The sequence below is a fragment of the Capricornis sumatraensis genome, chromosome 18, assembly GCF_032405125.1.
Source record: "Capricornis sumatraensis isolate serow.1 chromosome 18, serow.2, whole genome shotgun sequence".
NCBI lineage: Eukaryota > Metazoa > Chordata > Mammalia > Artiodactyla > Bovidae > Capricornis > Capricornis sumatraensis.
The window spans coordinates 20,677,587-20,701,540 of NC_091086.1; the positions used below are offsets into that span (position 1 = coordinate 20,677,587).

The following is a 23,954-nucleotide window of genomic DNA, read 5'->3' on the forward strand; positions in this document are numbered from 1 at the left end:
AACTTTTTTTGTTTTGCATAAAGAAATTCACAATGAGCTATTTCATAAAGAGTTTGAAATATTTACTTTCTAGTGAAAGTTATAACTGTCATTGTCAATATAAAAATGCCAAGTCTAGGCCTATATTCCTTAGATATCAGGAATGAATGCTGAATTTTAAGTCATTATCACTGATGACATATTTTCATCCACCCATTCACTAAACATATTTTTTTAAGCAACTATTCTGGGAACACCATGAATTCTCTGGCTAAAACACTGAGTAAGAGAAGCCAGGAGAGCTAAGTCATGGTCAGACTGTATAGGGCTTTATAAACCATATGAATGAGTTTTGATTTTATCCTAAGATTCATGCCAATCAAAGAAGATTTTTAAGAACGTGATGCACCACATTTGCATTTCACAAAGATCTTGGTTTTCATAAGGAAAGTATGTAAGTAGGAAGCAAAAACTGTGGCTAAGACTGACGATGAAGATTTGGATTATAGCAGTGACAGCTCAAATGAAGAAGAGAAAGAATTTGAAGACTTGGGAGTTGATAGGAAAGTTAGAGAGAAAAAGGCAAGGAACAAGTCTTTTGATTTGGGTAACCGGTGACATTCACTGAGACAGAGGACAATAGCCAAAGAGAGGATTTATAGGAATGTTGTAAATACAGTTTAGGATAAGGTGGCATTGAGGTTAAATAATAACATAACAGATACTCAATAAATATTTGTAAAATGAAAAAATGACTGAATATGAGACCTCCAAAAAAGCTGTCCAATTTGTAGCTGGAATTTAATATCATTCATCTTCTCTTTTACTTAAATAGTTGAGTTTCTTTATGTCGTGCCTTGGCAGAAAATTCCTATTAGAATCTGAATGCTGTATAAATGTATAATTTTCAGTGTTAGAATGATAAGATCTGACAATGTAGCTTTATAGTATATATGTCATCCATTGTGGCAAGCAGGTGTTACCTGGAAGCTGTGACTATTTCAGTCCCCATAGCTCTGCCTACAATGTGAGGCAGAAAAAGAATTTTCTCTTGGTCTTCATGACAAATAAGATTAGGTATCAAAGATACCAGCTATGTGCAGTGAGAAATACGAGACTATCCTTTTGAATGCTAAGCAGGATGTATAGAAAATCTCAGAGTAGGTGGAAAAGGACAGCGTCTTTGAAAGTAAGCTATGGTAAATCAGAAACTCATATTTAGTAAGCTGGCCTTTCTCTTATACTTACTATAGTTTTTGTGTTGATTTCCTTTTTGGTTCACTTAATAATTAGAAAAAGTCTTTCCAAAAAAAAAAAAGTCAGTCTTCATGACACAGAAAGGGTTTAACTGTGCAAAATAAAACATAAGAGTACTATAAGAAATGTAGGTGATCTAAAAAACTTACAGTCTTGGAGCAGGACAGGGCTTTCTAGGCTTGAGACCAAGGCGGAAGTCATAAAGGAAAAAAGACTGATATGTCTTATTACAGTAGAAATGTAAACTTCTATAGGGCAAAAAAGCAAAAAGCAGTAACAGTCCACCCCAAAATTTAAAGACAAAAAAACCGCAGCATCTAGAAGGGCTCTTACAAATTAATAATCTCAATTAAAAACCCCCAAAACACAACTAGGCAATTCACAAAATAAAAATAATACCTAATATTTATTGGGCTTTTGTGTGCCAGTGTGGTAGACTAATTGCTAAAACGGCCCCATCCCTCTACATATTTATGCCTTCCTATAATTTGAATCTGCTGTTCCCTCCCATCAAAAGTCAGGATCGATCTTCCCATTTCTTGAATCTGAGATGGCCTTATGACTTGCTTTTGACAGTCCAGTAAACTGTGGCAGCTGAGAGAATTCCAGTTCTAACCCTAGGACTCAGGAGGTGTTCAAAGCCTTTGACTGTGTGGATCACAATAAACTATAGAAAATTCTGAAAGAGATGAGAATACCAGACCACCTGACCTGCCTCTTGAGAAACTGTATGCAAGTCAGGAAGCAATAGTTAGAACTGGACATGGAACAACAGACTGGTTCCAATTAGGAAAAGGAGTACGTCAAGGCTGTATATTGTCACCCTACTTATTTAACTTATATGTAGAGTACATCATGAGAAACGCTGGGCTGGAGGAAGCACAATCTGGAATCAAGATTGCTGGGAGAAATATCAATAACCTCAAATATGCAGATGACACCACCCTTATGGCAGAAAGTGAAGAAGAACTAAAGAGCCTCTTGATGAAAGTGAAAGACGAGAGTGAAAAAGTTGGCTTAAAGCTCAACATTCAGAAAACAAAGATCATGGCATCCAGTTCCATTACTTCATGGGAAATAGATGGGGAAACAGTGGAAAAAGTGGTTGACTATATTTTTTGGGGCTCCAAAATCACTGCAGATGGTGATTGCAGCCATGAAATTAAAAGATGTTTACTTCTCGGAAGGAAAGTTATGACCAACCTAGACAGCACATTAAAAAGCAGAGACATTACTTTATCAATAAAGGTCCATCTAGTCAAGGCTATGGTTTTTCCATTGGTCATGTATGGATGTGAGAGTTGGACTGTGAAGAAAGCTGAGCCCCAAAGAATTGATGCTTTTGAACTGTGGTATTGGAGAAGACTCTTGAGAGTCCCTTGAACTGCAAGGAGATCCAACCAGTCCATCCTAAAGCAGATCAGACCTGGATGTTCATTGGAAGGACTGATGTTGAAGCTGAAACTCCAATACTTTGGCCACCTGATGCAAAGACCTGACTCATTGGAAAGGAACCTGATGCTGGGAAAGATTGAGGGCAGGAGGAGAAGGGGATGACAGAGGATGAGATGGTTGGATGGCATCACCAACTTGATGGACACGGGTTTGGGTGGACTCTGGGAGTTGGTGGACAGGGAGGCCTGGTGTGCTGCGGTTCATGGGGTTGCAAAGAGTTGGACATGACTGAGTAACTGAACTGAACTGAACTGGTGCTCATGGAAGCCTGCCCTGACATGAGAGCAAGCCAGTTAGCCTCCTGGAGGATGACAGATAATGTGGCAGAGAGCCAAGTGGCCTCAGCTTTGGCCACCCTAGATCCCCAAACATGTTAGAGATCTTGCCCAAGATCAGCAGAACTGCCTACACAACCCATGGCTAACTCGAGGTGCAGAATGAGCCCAGTCAGGGCCAGAAAAACTGCCCAACAAACATATAGATATGTCAGAAAAAGAAACATTTATCCTTGTACTCCACTGAGATTTGTTATATGCATTATTGGGGCCATAGTAATGAATTTAGCGGGACAATGCTCAAAGCGCTCTACGTGTATTATCTCTCAATCTGAAAAGGTGATGTGAGTTAACAGAAAATAGATGCATATTGTTCTCTGGCCCTGGTTCCTGACACAGAGCTCCTAAAACACTTGTAAATCCCTAAGCTGGTAAGAGCTTCTTTTGTTCTAATAGTCCATCTCCGACCCTGGTTCCTGATACAAGGCTCCTGAAGCCCTGGAGTCTTTTGTTCTGATGAAGGGACTCTGGGTGGGCTCTGGGACGATCCTAGAAAGACCAAGCCATGATTTAAAGCTTGGCATTTTCAGCTCCAGCCCCCATTCTCTTAAGAAGGGAGAAGGACTGAAAAACGGAGTTAGTGATTGATCATGCCTACCTGACGAAGATGCCGTAAAACCCCTTCGGAGAGCTTCCACGAGTGAACACACCCACAATGGGAGGGGAACACACCCCAACTCCAAGGGGACGGAACCTCTTGTGCTTGGGAGAGCTTGCTCTATGCATCTCCTTCTCTGGTCTCATCTGTATCCTGAAAATATCCTTTCATAAAGTGGTAAATGTGTTTTCCCAAATTCTGTGAAATGCTCTAGCGAATTAATAAAACCCAAGGAGAAGGTTGCGGGAAGCTCAGATTTACAGCCCATGGGTCAGAAGCAGAGGTGACAACATGGGCGTGCAACTACCTTCTGAGGAGGGTGGGAGCAGTCTTGTGGAACCAAGTCCTTGAGTTGTGGAATCTGATGCCATCTCCAGGTAGAAAGGGGCAGAACTGAGTTAAATTCCTGGATACCTAGTTGGTATGAGAGAATTGCTTGCTGTGGTAAAACACCTCCACACACATCGCGACCAGAAGTGTTGGGAGTGAACTGTTCTGTGTGAGTAGGAAAGGAGACTGTCAGCAGAAGGGAGAACTAGGCCTTCTAGTCCAGGTGAGGACAATTTCCCCCTCTCGTCTCATCCCCCACCCTCCTATCTGAAATGTATTCCATCCTAGGCACAATGGCCTCTTTACTTTTTCAAACATAGTCTTTGAGGCACAGAATCACCTTCTCAGTGAGCCCTTTTCAGTCATCTCTGTAATTTTGGGGTGCCCTGTTTCTGGCTTTACTCTTGCTCTTAAAAAAAAAATTATCTGTTTATTTATTCATTCATTGCTGCACGTGGGCTTTCTCTGGTTGTGGCCAGCAAAGGCTACTCTTTGTTGCAGGGTGCAGGCTTCTCACTGCAGTGGCTTCTGGCTTCTCTTGTGGAGCACAGGCTCTAGAGCGTGGGCTCAGCAGTTGTGGCAGACGGGCTTCGTTGCTCCACGGCACGTGGGCTCTTTCCGGGCCAGCGATCGAACCCATGTCCCCTGCATTGGCAGGCACACTCCCAACCAATGGACCACCAGGGAAGTCCCGACTCTTGTTCTTGGCACAATTCCCCATCTAACACACTCTATATATTTTCCTTAGTAATCTCTTCTGCAAAGGTAAGCTCCATGAACACAAGGTATTTTGGCTGCTGTGTTCATTGTTGTATCCTTAGACTGGAATCCTATCTGGCACACATTAGATGCTCAGTAAATATTTGGTGAGTGAAGAAACCAGCCAATCAATTCCCAATTAAGAGATGAGGAAATAAACACAGAGAAGTTAAGCAACTTTGCCTGAGATCACATTGCTAGTGAGTGGCAGAGCCAGCATACAAATTGAAGCAAACTGGCTCCAGATTACTATAGCCTGTATAATCTAGTCTAGACTGCCTGGCCATAGGCATTCCTAATGTAGAGGCTTATGGATATATTGTACAATATGCACTCAATAAACATCAATTTCCTTGGTTCTTCAGATTTTAATCTAGGTGCTTCTCCTTATGGAAGTTCTGTGTGTCGTGTGTTAGTTGCTCAGTCATGTCCGACACTGCGCACCCACGCTGGTGGGCTGCTTCTTCTTCGCCCAAGGAGCCTCGCTTCCCCGCGTGCTGTGCACGCGGCTTCCAGGCCTGGGCGCCAAGCGCTTCCTTGGAGGTCTTTCTCATGGACTGTAGCCTGCCAGGCTCCTCTGTCCATGAGATTCTCCAGGCAGGAATACTGGAGTGGGTTGCCATTTCCTTCTCCAGGGAAGTTCTGTGCTTTGTCTTAATCAAAGAGGTGACAGAACAAAAACAACAAAGATCAAAATAAATCTTTCAACTTTTAAAAATCCATTTTTATAAATAATTTCAGTCTAGCCTTCGAGAATTGTTAACTACTAACCTTTCATTAGTCAATTTTTCTTTTTCTAGCACCATTGCTCTAAAAATTTGGGGCATATATATACTGGATTTGGGGGGAGAACCTCAATTTTATTTAATTATAGTCAGATACATAAATATTGTTTAAGTTATGGATGGCTGTAATTTAATTTGTTTGACTTTCTAAGATTTCCCATATGAATAAATTCTCACATCAGAAAGCAAACAACTTTTATAATAAGTTTCCACTTATCAAACTGGTAAGGATAAAAAATACTAAAATGCTCAGTGTTAGTAAATATGTAGGAAACTAACATTGCACAGTCTGCTGATAAAAGCATACTTTGGTAGAAATATTTTGGAGTAGAATATGTAGCAAGCAACAAAAGTCTGAAGGATATGCATACCGTTTGATGTTCAAGTTCCATCATTAAGAACTCTTGCTATGGAAATAATTAAGGACTTAAAAATCTGATAGCTAGAATGTTGATCTTAGCACTTTTACTCATAGTAGAAAGTTGGAAATAGTTGATATGTCCAAAAAATAGGGTTTATTGGATTACCAAACCTCACACAAATGAACTACATTATAGGTATTTGTATTATAGAATGATGTTTATATTACAGAAAGATTACAGAATAAGTCCTATATTTGCAAAAATATGTCTCTTTACAAAAAATATTTTAGAAGCTATTAATGACTGGCTCTTCTGGATAGGTGAATTGTGTATATTTTCTTTTGCTTATCAATAGATGGTTAGGTTAGATAGCATCACCGACTCAACAGACCTGAATTTAAGCAAACTCCAGGAGATGGCGAAGGACAGGGGAGCCTGGTGTGCTACAAAGAGCCAGATATGACTTAGTGACTGAACAGCAACTACTACAGGGAATATGTATTGCTACCATAATTTTACAAACCAAGGTTCTTTGTTTAACAGAAAGATGAAATTAGTGCTATCATAGCTATGATTTGGACTAAGCATTGTTGAATCATTTCTCTCATTTCTCTGACCATCCCAACTATCCCTTACTTTTTAATATACATCAGATTTTGCGTGGCTCACATGCTGTGTCTGCAATCTGGCCTCCATGAGGGGAAATTCTCCTGGTTTAACTGCAATGACAACAACAGCTGACAACAAGAAATCTCAGACATCATTTAACCTACTCCTTTTCATTTTACAAAATAAGAAATTCAAGAGAAATCCGAGAAATTGGGTGATTTAATTAAGGTCACAAGGTTAGATGAACAGCAACTACAATTCAATCTCCAGATTCCCAGTGTACTTATTCCCAAGAAATTGGCTAAATACCCCAATCAATGATCCTGGCTGCCACGCTGGCTTCGGGAAGGGGTCTATAGTAACTCTGCCTTTGGGAAAACCCAAAAAATATCATAAGCCAGTTACTTAGTTACTCATGTTACACTAAAATGAATTCCCAAGTGTCAGAAGGAACAGGAAAATGATTAGGAGTACACAGACGGCCTTCCATGTGGTCAAGTACTTACTCTTTAAGGAATATACAGGTTTTGAAATAGAGCTTCTGTTATTAAGTCACTCTTAAGAGCATGGGGTTGATGACTACTGGATCATTGTAGAGTACACTGATTAACTGCAATATATGCCCTTGAGTAACAAAAAAGTTGATATATTCATGGCAGATTCCTAGCTCCTAAAAAAGTAACAACTGTATGGTTTTTAATGTTTATTTCCTTCCACGCATAAACAAAGAATCTGCATAACACCTATCAGTGGTCTCAAAATGTGGTCTGCATTCCTGGATGAGCATATGAGCAGTAGTTCTTGAGACCATTTTAAGGAGTACATGAGGTTGAAAGAATTTCATAAAAATACTAAGACATTCTCTGCATTTTCACCTGGTTGACATCTGCACTGATGGCAAAAAGCAAAGGTAGATAGAACTTTAGGCACCTTAGAACATTAGAAAGATATGTGTAACACAGTGAGCCACAATTTTCCAAATGGTAAGTGTCTGATATTACAAAATCATGCATAGGTTAAAGATTCATTCAAATTGTAAGACAGATCCATGGATTTTAATGTAACAATAAAAAAAGTACATTGATCGTTTCATATTTCACATTGCAACCATCCTTCAAAAACTACCACTTGTCAAACTCTGATGTGATATCAAAGAATATCCATGATTATCTAAAAAAGTCTATTAAAATACTTCTCTTTTTACAACTACACATGATGGGTGGGATTTTCTCAATTTTCTTAAACCGAAAAAACCAGTACAACAGAAAAAATGTGGAAAGAAGCAGATATAAGAATCCAGCCATCTTCTATTAAGTCATACCTTTGTTTTGCAAAAGTACAAAACAGTGCCACTCCTTGGATGGTTCTCTTTTTTTAAAAAAAAAAGCAAAACAGAAAATAAGTGTTGATGAAGATGCGAAAAAACTAGAACTCTTATGCTTTGCCAAAGGAGTGTAAAATGGTATAGCTGCTGTGGAAAATAGTATGCTGGTTCCTCAAAAATTAAACATAAAATTACCATCTGATTCAGTAATCCCCCTTCTAGGCACATATCCTGGAGAACCGACAGTACACACTGAAACAGATATGTGCACACCAATGATCACCGCAGCATTATTCAAAATAGCCGAAAAGTAGAAACAACCCAATGTCCATGGATGGACAACTGGACAAATGTGGTATATCCGTACTACAGAATAATATTCTGCCTTAAAAAGGAAGGATATTCTGACACATGCTACCACATGGATGAAGTTTAAAGACACACTGCTGAGTGAAATAAGCCAGTCACAGAAGAACACATATTCTAAGATTCCACTAGTATGAAGAACCTAATATAGTCACATTCAAAGACAGAGAGAGAATAGTGATTACCAGAGAATAGAAGAGGGGATAATGAAAAGTTATTGTTTAATCCCCATGCAGAGTTTCAGTTTGGAATAATAAAAACGCTCTGGAGATGAATAGTGGCGATAGTTAGGTAACAATGTGAATGCACTTAATGCCACTGAATTATGCACTTAAAGATGATTATAATGGTAAATTTTATTTATCTTTTACCACACACACACACACAAATCCAAGAAAAAAAATCCACAATGTCACCCTTCTCAGTGATTTTTTTAGGAAACATTTTGGAAAATAGTCATTTTTCATTAAAAATCTTAGGCATGTAACAAATGTAATACTGTTTAAAAAGAACTAATACTTTTAAATCTCCCTGGTTTCATTTCTAATACAGTAAATATGGAAAGATATAACCCATATAAACAGAAGTTCTTAGGTCCTCAGTAATTTTTGAGCGGTAAAGAGATCCTCAGACTAAAAAGTTTGAGAATTACTGTCTTATATGAAATTTATTCTTTCTTCTTACACCTGTGTTACATTTCCTCATTTGCTGGTATAGCTTCATTTGACAGCTCTTCCACCTACAGCCTGCAGACTAAAAGGACAGCTTGAAATACAGCCAAAATCATCACATGAACTCTTTATGATTAGTTTAAGGTTCCCAATGCACCAAAACTATAAAGACTGATCAGCATAAGATGAGTGGCAACGTACAGCAGGAAACTGTTAAAAAGCTTACATGCTGATTGCTATGTTCTAAAGTGGTTTTATAAGGATCTTCCTTTTTTTGTTGGTTCTTCATTCGGATTTTCAGTTGAAAGCTAGATTTGGGAATGCGGGTGATAGTCGCATTGTTTCTGAAAACCACTCCATCCGTCGCAGCGGGGAAAAGAATTTCATTCTCTCACTCACCATCTTGCTACTAGTCTATTGCAGAGGGGTGTGGTTAGGCGCTAAGTAATCTATCCAAAACAGCGCTGAAGCTGCCCCTAACCGTGTCCAAGCAATCTTTTCCTCCATTTTGGGCCATGTCAATTAGCCCCGGCAAGAAGCAGAATGTTTTATACGGAAGAAGTAAATGAAAAGAAAATTAGAAAGCATGGACAGAAATAAGCAGCAAAATCATAGCGATTCCATTTTGCGTGGATGTTAAACGATCTGTGTGCCAACGATGCACACGAGGAGTAAATGAGAATTGTTATCTGAGTCTACAGCTGCCCTCACTTTTAACGACAGGTCTGCAGTTCCGGATGGGGGCGAAAGTCCAACGATTTTATCCCCATCATCTTTCTGCACTCCTTCGGGCCGGGCCTCTGACCAATCTGACTGCTTGCAGTCGAGGCAGTCCCAAACAAAGGGAATGGATGCCCTCCCGAGGGAGCAGAGGAAGGAAAGGTGGCCCCACGTTCCCGCGCCAGGTGTCCCTTGGGGTAGACCAAGAGGGCGGTGGGAAGGGAAGGTTCCATGAGCGTCGTAGGGGTGCTGTTGGGAAAGGCTGGGCCCGGGGCGCCTGGCACTGACCAGGCGGAAGACCCCCGCCCACGGTCAAGGTTAACCCGCGCACGGGGGGTACCTGTGGAGGCCTCGCACAGCCAAAAGGCACTGGACGATCATGGGAGAGCCGGGAGGCGACGGGCTGCGGGCGCGTTGTCCTCCGGTCTGGGGGTGGGGGTGGCGGGGCGCCGGGAAGCGGTGCGGTGGCCTAGCGCAGGAGGCAACCGTGGCGGCGGCGGCCAGCTGGGCCTGAACCCTCCCACGTGCGGCAGCCCCACGCTGGCGCCCACTTCAGCCCCGCCCCGGCCCCGCCTCGGCCCCGCCCCATGCGTCTCGCACCGCCCCGGGGGCGGTTCTGGCGAGACGGCGGCCCGGAGCCAAGCGCAGCGAGGAGTGGGCTGAGGGGCGGCGGCGGTCTGGGAGCCGGGGAAGTTTGGGCCACCTCTGGCTGCGGTGCTGCGCTCCCAAGCCAGGCTGAAGCCCGGAGAACCAGGGGGCAAGTGGACACACTTACGGACGCTCTCGGGCCGCTGCCACCGTTTCGCATCCTCTTCCCTGGTAAGGGGCTTCTGTCTGGGGAAGGGTGCGTCTCCCGCCGCCCCAGTCCGGGCCTGCACGGCTCACCCGCAGCAAACGCTGTTGAGGCTAAGGCGAGGCCTGGGTAACGAAGGGAGGGAGAAAGGAGGTCGATGTGCTCCGGGGAGAGGAATGGGGAGAAGCCTGGAGGAGGTTGGACTTCATTTTTGCCTCGCGTCCCCTCTCCCCCTCCCCATTCTTTTTGCACCCTTCTGCCTTGGGTCCTTATTTAGGACTTGCAGCCCCTTGGCCTATAGGCTGGGCTCTCTTTTAATATAAGCACCGAGCAGTAAACGTCCTCGCGGTGGGTACCACACCCTGGCTTTGAATAAGGGAACCTGGTGAGCAGATGGATGATGCGATTTAGTGGAAATAAGCCATTAATGCCGTCTGGCCCTGCGCCACTGTTTGGATGCGATAGTATTCCATGTGAATGAACATGACCCGGAGCTTCCAGTCTGTCCACGAGAGCACAGCTACTGCAGAGAGCATTGGTCGGCTTGTAGTATCCATCGACTTGGGCAATGATTATCTGACATGTCTGTTGATTGAATAGAAATGGCATTTTTATTAAAAATGACCCTCAATGGTTGAACAACCTTTCACTAATAAATTTCCTCATCAGGTAACTGTCTCCACCTACGACTGTAAATTATGCATACATTTGAAAAAAATTTCATGAAATAAAGGAAGATGCCCTGCGTGGATCAGCTTCTGAGTCAGCAGTATGAAATCTCCCTCAAAATAGTACTAAAGCCTTTTGGGGATTTCTGTATCTGTACCCCTATCTGGATACCTATCATAGAAACTATTAAGATATAGTGAGCTGTTCAGTGAGAATCTAAGCTTATGTTGTACATGTTTTGAGAAAAAATTTACTTTTGCAAGTTTTAACATAACCTGATATTCCTAGGTGTAAATGAAAATGTCATACGTTACCATATCAATATTTTGTGCTCTCTTGACTTTAAAAGAAAAGAGTGAAAGTAATTCAGACTTTTGTTTTTGCTTTTTACCTTTAATGTAATTTATGACCTTTGTGATTTATAATCTTCTTCACTGCTTCTTTAAAATTACTTAATTCAGTGTTTTCCTTTTTCTTTTCAAGGAAAAGTTTAAGCTTTGAACATGTCATCCATCAAGCACCTCGTTTATGCAGTTATTCGTTTCTTACGGGAACAAAGTCAGATGGATGCTTATACCTCAGATGAGCAAGAAAGTTTGGAAGGTAGGCACCTGTTCTCCCTGTTCATTTGTGTTATGATTATAAAGACTAAAATATCTATAAGTTTGACTTTATGATCTGTTGTTTCAAAATCAGAATATCTTGTTGATTTTTCAAGAAGAGAGACCTTATGGTAAGGTTGTAATGTTTTCATCCTCTGAGGCTTTTTTTTTTTTTTTCCAGTTAACAAGATAAGAGGACTTTTGTTTGTTTATTGAACAACTATTATGTATCAGAACTATGCTATTCATATTATAGGGAAATTTTTCTCCATGGTAACTGTTAAGTTAGTTATATCCCCATTCAACAGAGAAGTAAGTGAAACCTGATAGATTAAGTAATCTAACACAGCTAATATGTGACAAAGCTGAGATTTAAATCCTGGTTCTTACTCTGAAGATCCTCTCTTTTAATAGAAAAGCATCCAGTTTAGAATCAATGTCTGAAAACACCTTAGTCATTATTAAAGCACTATGCAAAAGTCTAATAACTATTAATCTCTAATAACTTCCTACTGGGGGACTTGAAATAAGAGGATATCACCCTTGTTTTATGTTAGCTTTAAATATTAGATTTGGTAATCTGTAAAGTTGAGCAGGACTTGGATGATAGCATCACATGTTTCCTTGACACCATCTTTTCTGCTTCATGCTTATGCATTAGAAAATTTAAATTCAGTATAACCGTAAGAAGATAGAATTTTGCAGATGGGCTCGTGGAGGTTCAGTGAGCCAGCTTCCTTGTGGCCTAAAGACTTAATTATTTCAATAAGATAGTGCATTGGGGAGAATTTAATAGATAACAGTACAATTTGAATTTTCCATCTTGAGCTGTTTCTCCTATAAAGGGGGACACATCTATTAATTTCAACAAGTACTTCCCCCTGTGAATATGCTTTAGGAAGTGGGGATGCAAATTGAGCATTTGCTCTAAATCTGCTTGCAATCTGGTGAGATAATCTTTCCAGGTGGCAGTGAGAGGAGCTTGTGATTCGCAGTTGGAGATTGCAATCAGTCCATTAAGGTCTTTTTGTCCTCCTTGGTTGTTAGACCATGTGAAGATAAAGGCGACTGGTTATCTAAGGAAAATGTTGTTTATAGTTACTCTGTAGCAAACAGATAATGGAATCATTTAATTAAAGATGTTTGTTTTGTCATCAAAGGCAGTATAATACTTTTAAGGGCCTGAAAGAAAATTTTAAAAAAAAAGAGTTTTTTTAAAACCAAGATGTTGTGTCCTATGTTGAGGATAGTAGTCAGCCGAAAATATGTGTCTTCAGCTGTGTGTTATATATGGCAGTCAGAAATGGTGCCAATTGTTTTTGACCGACCCCCTATTTTTGACTCAGTGAGTCTAATTTAATTGAACATAAAATCACGTGGTAATATCTGCCCACCTTCTAGACATTTAAAAAAGCCCTCGGAGAGGAGCCTGAGTTCTCACACTACCTTTACCACTACGGGGAAGCTAGTGTATTATCATCAGCTTTGAACCTTGTCATCTGATTTGTGTCGCCCACTCCTCTTAATTGTCATCAGCTGACATCTGCTTCATGTTTTCCCTATCGTGGCTCCTGTTCACTATCTCTCTAACACTATCCTGTCTTCATTCTTGACGATTGTAATGCATTCATTCATAATGCTTCCAGTTCTCTCCCACTAAGTTCCTTGACTTTCACTGCTCCAGCGATCTCACCACTCTCTTGCTTGGTCGTAACCTAGACCAGTGGTTCTCAGTTTGGGGTGATTTTGTAGTATCTAGAGAGCTTGGCTTGATTTTGTAGTATCTAGAGATATTTTGATTGTTATGGTGGGAATGGGGCTGGTACTATTGACATCTAGTTGGTAGAGGTCACAAATAAAGATACCACAGATGCTCAAGATGGACCCCAACAATAAAGAGCTGTCTAGTCCAAAATATCAGTTGCCAAGGTTGAGAAACTCTTCCCTAGGCCTTGTTGTTGTTATTCTCCATAAACTCTGTCTTAAACATTTCATTTCTGCTGCTTGTTTTTCCAACTCACTCCTTACAGAATTCATACTCCATCAGTTCTTTGACCCTACCAATACCTCCAAGCTGTTGATCCTTTATCTTTCCACACCCCTCTTCTTCTTCTCTTTTTTTGCTTTCTTTTTTTATTGGAATATAGTTGCTTTGTGCTCTGTGATGACCTAGATGGGTGGGATGGCGGGGGGTGGGAGGGAGGCTCACGAGAGAGTGGATATATATATATACACATATGTATATGGCTGATTCACATTGCTGTACAGCAGAAATTAACACAACATTGTAAAGCGACTTCACTTTCACTTTTCACTTTCATGCATTGGAGAAGGAAATGGCAACCTACTCCAGTGTTCTCGCCTGGAGAATCCCAGGGACGGGGGAACCTGGTGGGCTGCCGTCTCTGGGGTCGCACAGGGTCGGACGTGACTGATGCGACTTAGCAGCAGCAGCAGCAGCAGCGTGTGTACGTCACTGCTACTCTCTCAGTTTCCACCTTCTCCTTCCCCGCTGCAGGTCACAAGTCCATTCTCTGCATCTGTGTCTCTGTTCCTGCCCTGCAAATAGATGCATCAGTAACATTTTTCTAGATTCCATATATGTGTGTTAATAGACGATATTTGTTTTTCTCTTTCTGACTTACTTCACTCCCCCCAGCTTAAAGTCCATGGTTGATCATTATAATCATGCTGGTGTATATGGCTCCCTTTCTTGCAAAACTTGTTTGAATCCGACCCTCCACCTATTCCATGCCCCTATCTCTGTGACTGTGTATAGATGGGATGATGCACAGCCTTACTGACTAGTCCTACTTTGAATTCATGACCAGAAGCCTCAAGTGAACCTTTAATGCTGCCCTCTGTTCCAACTGCATTCACATTTGTGCTCTCCTAGATGACCACTTTAACACTTTTTCATGCCTTTTCAAAACCGCAAATCTTCTCCCTTGTACAGATTTTTTGTTGATGTCCTTGCTTCTTGCTCCATCAAGAAATTGAAGTAATAAGAATATTCCATAGACTCCCTCTGCTCCATCTACCTGACACCAGCATCAGTACACACATACTCTGTCTGCCTATTACCATATACTGTGGACTAAATATTTGTGTCCTCCCAAAATTCAAATGTTGAGACCTATGGGAAGATCCCCTGGAGAAGGAAATGGCAATCCACTCCAGTACTACTGCCTGGAAAATCCCATGGACAGAGGAGCCTGGTAGGCTACAGTCCACGGGGTCACAACGAGTCGGGTACAACTGAGTGACTTCACTTTCACTTTCTAATGCCCAGTGTGATGGTATTAAGTGGGGTCCTCGTGACTGGGGTTAGTGCCACCAGAGAGTTCCCTCACTCTTTCCACCATGTAAGGGCAAAGGAAGAAGGTGCTGTCTGTGAACCAGGAAGCAGGTCCTCACCAGACATTGACTCTCTCGGCATCTTGATCTTGAACCTCCCAATCCCCAGAACTTCTGTCATAGAAGCCCAGGACACCATAGGTGAACTATCCATTGTCTGTTCTAAATGAAACCCCTCTACCTGCAGACTAGATCTCATCCTGTCTCCCCTACTCCAGGCTCTCATTGTAGTTATTTTACCCTCCTTGACTTACACGAGCAAATTTTCAATCTCTTCTAGATCATTTCCATCAGAATATAAACTTTCTCCCTTCTTAAAAAATCAAAACCAGTAACTGATTACTCTTGCTGTACTACTATCCACCCTTTCCCCCACTGAACTAGTGCCTACTTTTTTTTCTCTCCCTTTTGCTGGAACATTTTTTGAAAGGATTGTCTATACTTGCTTTCTGCAGTTCCTCTCCTCTTCTTTCTTAAACTCGCCTCACATAGGCCTTTGCCTCCATCTCTCCACTCATACTGGTCTCATCAAGGTCGTCAGTGATTTCTGTGGGATGTAGTTCAAAGGGTCAGTTTTCAGGCTTCATCTTGCTTGTTAGCAGTCCCTGGTAAAATTGATGATGGCTCCCTCATTCCCTCTCCCTCCCCCGTTATGCTTTATTCACTTGGCTTCCAGGATACCTCATACTCTTCTTGGTTTTCTTCCGATCTCATTGTATGCTCTTTCTCTGTCTCCTTTGCTGATTCCTCTTCTTTTCCCTGACCTGGAATATACTAGGAATATACTGGTAGCTCAGCTGGTAAAGAATCTGCCTGCAATGCAGGAGACCCTGGTTCGATCCTGGGTTGGGAAGATCCCCTGGAGAAGGAAGAGGCTACCCATTCCAGTATTCTTGGGCTTCCCTGGTGGCTCAGCTGGTAAAGAATCTGGCTGCAATGTGGGAGACCTGGGTTTGATCCCTGGATGTATCCAGGGCCCAGTGCTTGATCTTCTCTTCATTATCTGCACTCACTTCGCTGGTGTTATAGTTCAGCCTCTTGGCTTTAACCATCCTTTTTTTTATATGTTGATATCTGTCAAATGTATACCCTCAGCCCAGACTTTTATTCTGAACTTCTACATCGAGCTGCCTACTAGCTATCTTCATTTGTATGTCTAACAGGCATCTCAAGATGAATATTTCCAAAACTGAACTCCTGATCCTCCCACCCAAAATCTGTTCTATTTCACAACTTCCCTAACTCAGTTCCCTAATTCCATCTTTTCAGTTGCTTAGGCTAAAAGTTTTCTTATCATTGTGAACTCTTCTCCCTCTCTTAGGCTCTGCATCTAATTATTCAATAAATCCTGTTGGCTGTCCCTTCCAAATATATCTTGACATTTTCGCACCTCCACCAATATTAACTATGGATAGAACTAAGTACTTATTTACAGTGATGGCCTCTAACTAGTCTCTCTGCTTCTACATTTGCTCCTTCATTGACTCTTCCTAATGCAGCCATCAGTGATCCTTTAAAACAGACCATGTCAGATCTATGCCAGTTCAAAGACTCCTTCTCTTTCTCACTTGGCTTTAGTCAGATTAGCTTTCTCACTCTGAATGCACCAAATCTTCTTTCCTAAAGACTTTTGCAGGGACTTCTCTGGCAGTCCAGTGGTTAACACTTTACCTTCCCCTGCAGAGGGGGAGGGTGGATCCCTGGTTTGGAAGCTGGGATTCCCACATGCTTCGGGGCCCAAAAACCAAAACATAAAACAGAAGCGATGTTGTAACTAATTCAACAAAGACTTATCAAAATAAATAAATGAAGACTTTTGTTACATCTGTTTTCTCTGCCTAGCATGTTCTTCCCCTAGATAATGGTAATATCCCCATCTCCAGGTCCTCTTTTCTGAATGAGGCCTTCGCTGAGCACTCCATTAAACCTGGAGCCCACTTCCCTCCTCTGCCTTCTGCATTCCCATCCTTTCTGCCCTGTTCTACTTCTTATTATTGTTTGTTTACAGTCTTCTTCTCCATCTTCCAGTGGAATGACAGCCCCGAGAGGTCAGGAGTTTTTTCTGTTCACTGATATATAAAAAGGGCCTGAGACATGATAGGTGCTCAATAAATATTTGCTGAATTGAACTGATGAATCAAGTCCAGTGATCCTGGGCATCCTAGTTAGTCTGTATCTTAATTTCTAATAGGTGGAGTTCTTTTCCCCCTTCATCTAATAGATGTGTCAAAAGAATCAGAACTGCTGATGGCAGGTGTTTGGCATATGGAAGCTTTAGTATAAGGTGCTTCATAGATGGGATGTGGTATCATTGAATAGAATTCTTTGCTTGTCCTTATCATCAGTATCAGACTCTTACTGTTTGGTGTAAGAGTCGAGCAAACTTGTATACAAAATTTGTCTAGATTTTTATGATTTATTCCTGAAAGGAGGACCATATGTAATAATCCCTGTTTCATAAATGAGAATCTTGAGGTAAAAGTGAGATAAATTGTTATACCCAGGTTATTAGACTTTTATTTTCTGGATTAATAATGATAATGAGAGTCCTGAGTTCCAAGGCTGTGGTGGCTTATTTTTTTTACTAAAACATATGTCTCTCTAAATATGTGTTAATGTTGAACACTAAACATTCTGGCAGCAAACTGACTTATTAAAGCACCTGTGCTTGCTTTAATGTGGACTCTAAAACAGTCAAATGCATAAGAACAGAGAGAGAGCACAGTGGTGGTTGCCAGTGCTGGGGTAAGAGCAAATGGGGAAGTAATGGTCAAAGGGTACAACGTTTCAGCTATACTAAACAAATAAGCTCTGGAGATCTATTCAGCAGATTTGGTAAGAGAGTCAGCCATAAAAAGGAACAAATTTGAGTCAGTTCTAGTGAGATGGATGAACCTGGTTGGTTATACAGAGTGAAGTAAGTCAGAAAGAGGAAAACAAATGTTGCATATATGTGGAGGCTAGAAAAATGGTACTGATGACTCTATTTGCAGGGCAGGAATAGAGACACAGACGTGAACAGACTTGTGGACACAGCAGAGGAGGAGCGGGGGGAACGCATTGAGAGAGTAGCGTTGAAACATGTATATTACCATATGTAAAATAGACAGCTAGTGGAAAGTTGCTGTGTAACACAGGGAGCTCAGCCTGGTGCTCTGTGACAACATAGCGGGGTGGGATGGGGTCGGGGCTGGGAGGGAGGTTCCAGAGGGATGGGACATGTGAATACTTTTGGCTGATTGATGTTGTTGTATGTCAAAAACCAACACAATATTATAAACCAATTATCCTCTAATTAGAAATAAATTTTAAAAAGTTGATAAGAGGGTAGATCTTATGTTAAGTGTTCTTAACACACGCAAACACACCAGTAAAGGGGACAAGCTCATTAAAATGTGCACTTTCTTACATGTCAATCATGCTTCAGTAGAATGGTGTAAAAACAAGCAATTGTGTTTGTCTGCCTCCTTCTATTAAGGGTAAGCTTCATCATGTGGATTGGGATTTTTGTGCTAACTGTTGTATCTCTGCCACCTTATAAGAGCACCTTGCACATAGTAGGTGCTTGGTAAATTTGCATACCTGAATGAGTTTTTAAAAGCCAAACTATCTTCACCTAAGTAAGTACATCAGGATAATATTTAGTGGTTCCTAAATGCCAGAGACTATTTCTCTCACTATTTTTAATCAGATTGAGAATTCTATTTTTCACATTTAAAAAAATAGTTTTTTTAAAGTTTTGTTCAAGATATTGGTAATGGGGAATATGTTGTTAATGACTTGCTTAAAAAAGAATATGATGTAATACACATATTGAGAAATTATATTCTAGGTAACATGTTTCTGAAAGTGAAGAAAAAGAAGCCAAGTTGTCTTCCCTCAGTAGCTGGTCTATAAACAGAAATCTGTGCAGCTGAACCCTTTAGTTTTCCTTATGTTCTATGATCAAAATGCTGAATTACCACAGATTGCAGAGTGCAGATTTCTACCAGAAAAAAAAAAAGTTTCTTATTTTAGATTGCTAATTTTTTTCACTATTAAAATTTATTTCAAGTTGCAATTCAGTGCTTGGAGACAGTTTTTAAAATCAGCGCAGAAGACACACATCTAGCAGTTTCACAGCCTTTGGCAGAAATGTTCACAAATTCCTTCTGTAAGGTAAGCTCCCATCCTTTCCTCATTAGTATGGGATTATCTAAGTGTGACTACAGGATTACGTTGGATTGTTAATATTGGAGGGGCCAGGCTTAGGTAACTAACTTCTTCCTGGGTATAAATAAGATAGTCCACATGGATATGATTTGGGACCTAAAAATGTAACTTTTACTGTGCACTAGATTTTCATATTAGTAACTCTCCTCATCCTCTCACCTTCTTTTATACTTAATGATATATCTTAATTGAACTTCTTAAGTCTTTGATAGTATTTGGGTGTTTTTAAATTTCTGACTTCTGAATTAATGGTCCCCTGAAATGTGACATACAAATTAAAAATAAAAATCTTAATGTTTAGGAAGAAACTATGTAAAAAAGGCATCATCATTTTGAGATAGATTTTTATCAAATTTGGCCATTAATGGGGCTCTTTAAACAGGGAAAGGTTCTGTGGTTAGTGTGCAAAACCAAGACTGAAAGCCAAGGATGCTGATATCTGCTCCCTGGGGCTGTGTACATGCTGTCTGGTTTCTGACCTTTTCAGGAAATATGGATGATAAGATTGAAAAATCTTAAGGTTGGTGAGTTTAGGGCCCCAGCAGGACCTCCCATGTGATTTTTCATTACATTTTGGTGCCACGTGAATCTCTTTTTAGTATTCTCACTGTGTATTCAAGCTTCAGTACAGATTGAGGAACTCAGGAGAGGAGCTGAAACATGCAGGGTATCTTCAGCCTGGCAGGGACATTGCTGAGAATACCACACACACTCTTTCTAGAATTCCCTGGGAAGAGGTCCTTAGAGTTGCAATGAAAATGGTGATTTGGCAGTAAGCTGCTCCCTCCTTTTATACTTGGAAAAAGGACAATACAGTTACACATTAATTCATCAAATAGATGAATTCCAGTCGTCTGAGAAGATGTGAGGAGCTAGTGGCATGCCTCCGTGGAGCTGTTCTTCTCTTTGGCTTCTGTGGTTCTTTCACTGTCCGGGCTCACGTCCTCCTCTGGGAGCCCTATTTCAGAGGCTGGGCATGGCAGCGGCAGGGCTGACCTTTACTCCAACGTGCAGAAGAGGCTTGTGCTTGAGACAGGGCTTGGATTTGCTCACTCTTTTTGCTCCTGTCATCACTGACTAGTACTGAAGAGATCAAAACTATTTTTCTTCCCGGGAAACTCAGATTGATTTTTACACTGTTTGAATAGAGCTCTTTTCTTTTTTTTTTTTTTTCTATTTCTGATTGGATTTACTTGTAAAAATTTGTTGCTTACTATTTTAAATATATAGTTTCTTAAAACTGGCTCCATAGTATATCTACATGGGGTTATTTGTGGTATCAGTCCTTTCACAGTCCTATTAACAGGTACGACTTATTGTGTAGGTGTCTGTTAGCAGGGTATGGCAGAGAAAGTCTAAAACTGGTTTGAAGCAGCAAGACTGTTACAATTACAGAAATCACTGCCATTCCAATTGTACTTGGTTGTTATGTTGGGCAGTTTATTTTTAGGATACTGCTTTCCTCCCCAATTAAGTTTATATACTAAGTGGATTCTCTCCTATATAAAGTAGATAACACTTGTCCTCACGTTGTGGAATGCTCAAATGTTTTCATAAATATGAGAATTAATTTCCAAAGTTGTGAAACTGTGGCAATTTCATTAAAATCATTCAGAAGGATGTAGAAGACAGAATGGACTATAACCCATTTTTCAATATGCCATTTTTTGACCCCCCAAAGTCACTTTTGCATACATAAACTGCCTAGGCTTGTTAGGAGATCTGAAATAGAAGGAACTCAAAAGCAAGTACTGCAGGGCAGCAATGCATCTTTGAACTACACTTACATCCTGAGTAGCTGAAACAGTCAATTTTAAGCAGTGATCTCTACCTATTAATGTTCCTATTTGATTCTGTACTTTTTTATTTTAATACTTTGCTTAGAAAAACTGATTGATAAAGACTAAAAACCATAAGAACAACTTACATACCTTATAGTGATTTTGTACCTGTGAAGATTTGTGTATATTTAACAAAGTATATTTCCAGTGTTAGAGCTATCAAGTTTATTGCCATTTTAGTCAAAACAAAGGTAATGGTGAATGTATTTTAAATATGATACATAGGTATATTGACTCCAAATTATGCCTTTTTGAAAATTATAAACATTTATGAACTTCAGAGTCAAGTTTAAAAACAACACAATTTGAAAAGACTCTTTCAAAAATGGAAAAATACATTGTGTTCCTATTACCACTCAGGACATTTCTAAATTTTTATTTAGTTTTCATAAGCACTTTGGCTTGAACTTTATTATTGCAAAAGAGGTTTGAGGATGATAGTAGGTGCTAAAAGCAGGAATCTCATACTGTTATTTATCTTATGAGGAATTTATGACCATTGTTTTAAAAAGTTTAAACAATATGAAATGATATAAAGAAGAGACTGAAAAATCTTACTTCCAAATATTCCTACTGTTAACTTTTTGTGTGTACCTTACCATTCTTTGATTTTCAGCCAGCATATGTATGAATATTTTTGCATATATTTAAATAACAGGGTCATATTATAAATGCTTTATTGGTACCTGTGAATTTGACTTAGTAGGTTTTCTCTTAGAATATTAGCACTATGTTTCTGAATTTTCACTAAACAATGTCTTGAACATATTTTTATTACTATTCTTTGTATATTGATTCCATTCTTTGTTCATGAAGTAGGATTTCTAGATATAGTGAAAGCAAGTAAAACAAATTGATTCATAGTTGTTCACTTTTTTCTGGAAAAATTCCACATATTCATTTTTCTAATAAATGTATGTGAGGGGACTTTCCCCCTATTTCTTGTTAACACTGTTATTTAGATGGTAGAGTTCATGACATGAAATTATAGATGATGTACTAAATAATGGTTAAGTCATTATTACTCTAACTGATAGTTCTCTGGGATGACTCTATGAATGAAGTACATTGTATTTTATTTAATTTCAGAATGACATTCTGCCTCTCTCAAACTCAGTGCCTGAAGATATGGGAAAAGCTGACCAATTAAAAGATGAAGGTAAATGTTTCATAGAAAAATGACTTATTTAGTAAAAAGTTTCTGCAGTGCTAGGGAAAGTGACTACGAACTGGTAAGATTCTGGTTTATACTGCCAAGACTGGATTGTCATAAGTCCTCGTGGCATTTGTGAAACAGAAATGAATGTGATAGGGAAGAGGCCTGGAAATAGAGAATAGCTTGTGAAAGATCCGAGTATGGCTTGTTTCAAAGAAGCAGATCTGTTGTGAGGAAAACCTGCAAAACAAATCACTTAAGAGGTGATTCTTGTACCTGCGTTTGCTATGCGTACTCTAGGATCCCAAAGTCTTCATGCTAAATAAAAGACATGAAAATGGTTTTCAATATTGTTTTTAACTTTCCTGTATTTAGTGGTTTTGAGTTCTTTGACATGTGTTAATGTATGTATATGGCACTTAAGAGTTTATTAGCTAGCACGTTTGATTACTGTGTTATTAAATTTTCTAATAGTGGCTATAGAAAGCATGAACGTGAAAGTGTTAGTTGCTCAGTCATGTCTGACTCTTTGTGATCCCATGGATTGTAGCCTGCCAGGATCCTCTGTCCATGGAATTCTCCAGGCAAGAATACTGGAGTGGGTAGCCATTTCCTTCTCCAGAGGATCTTCCTGACCTAGGGATTGAACCTGCGTCTCCCACGTTGCAGGCAGATTCTTAACCATCTGAGCCACGAGGGAAGCTATTGGAGCATGCTTGCTTTTTATAAATAAGTCAGCATTGAGAATCCGGGTTCAATTTTTCTCTCATGGTCAGTTATGTTAAGCTATAGAGGCAAGCCAGGTCAGGTCTATAAGATTTGTAGTAAGGAGCTGTAGGGCAGAGTCCTGATCTTCACCAGTGAATGAGAGTCAGAGAAGACCCTGTCCAATGGGCACAGAGTTATTAGGGAGTTTGTAATGTTCAGAAGCTGTACAAAAATGTTTTATTTTCTGGCCTTTTTTTTTTTTTTTAAAGTTCATACTCTGAATAGGACAGTTGAATTTTTATTTAAAAAAATCAGTTGGTGTCTAAAAAGTAGATAGGAAAAAGAATATGCTTTTCCCATTTTTCAAGCATGGTTCTCTCTATTAGGTCTATAAATTACACTATATCAGTGTTTTTAATGGCTGCATAGTGTTCCATGATACTGTGTGACCATTACTGACCTAGACAGATAATTTTTTAATCCTAAGTAACACTGTCTTTGTATCTTTGTCTATATTTACTTTCACTATTGTGTGATTATCTTCTTTGGATAACATTAGAAAGTGCTGTGTTCGGTTTTCAATTTTTTATTTTCTTTAAGAAATCTTATTACTACAGTGACTTAAAATTTTAGAATTAGGACTTTCACAAATTACCTGTAGAATAAAGTAACAGTCAGATCCTCATTGCTGTTTGAGTTACAGTGTTCCCCAATGACTGAATTTAAACTATCTAGATACAAATGCATTTTCATATATTATTCTAATCAAAGAAATTTAATTTGATTTTTTTTCCTTCCACTTAGACTTTTGTAGTGTGTGAAATCCTCAGTGATGTATAATATTATATGCTTCGCTAAACATTTTGCTTTTGCAGCTCTCTTGCTTTAGCTCTAGTACTAAATGGCAAATTGAAGTTTTATTTTTTGTCCCTCACATTTACTCCATCTGCATGGCAGAACACTGGGAGTCTGCATTTCCTCGAGTTTGTTTTGATATAATGAATGTTAGTAAGTTGAGGGTTGGAAGGAGCTGCAGAGTGAGGCTTATTTACCGTGGCAGCATGGG

At 39.9% G+C, this 23,954-nt stretch overlaps 2 protein-coding genes across 2 annotated transcripts in view; one reads left to right on the forward strand and one right to left on the reverse strand.

Annotated features, from left to right (window-relative positions):
* Positions 1–9,929, reverse strand: part of NLN (neurolysin) — a 94,298-nt gene extending 84,369 nt beyond the window's left edge. The window contains exon 1 of the mRNA XM_068990612.1: positions 9,891–9,929. The gene's annotated coding sequence lies outside the window, so the exon portion shown is untranslated. The remainder of the gene's footprint in view (positions 1–9,890) is intronic.
* A 1,586-nt stretch (positions 9,930–11,515) lies between these two features.
* Positions 11,516–23,954, forward strand: part of SGTB (small glutamine rich tetratricopeptide repeat co-chaperone beta) — a 44,649-nt gene continuing 32,210 nt past the window's right edge. The window contains exons 1-3 of the mRNA XM_068990726.1: positions 11,516–11,615; positions 19,026–19,129; positions 22,114–22,183. Of these exons, the coding sequence (XP_068846827.1) occupies positions 11,516–11,615; positions 19,026–19,129; positions 22,114–22,183 (274 nt within the window). The remainder of the gene's footprint in view (positions 11,616–19,025; positions 19,130–22,113; positions 22,184–23,954) is intronic.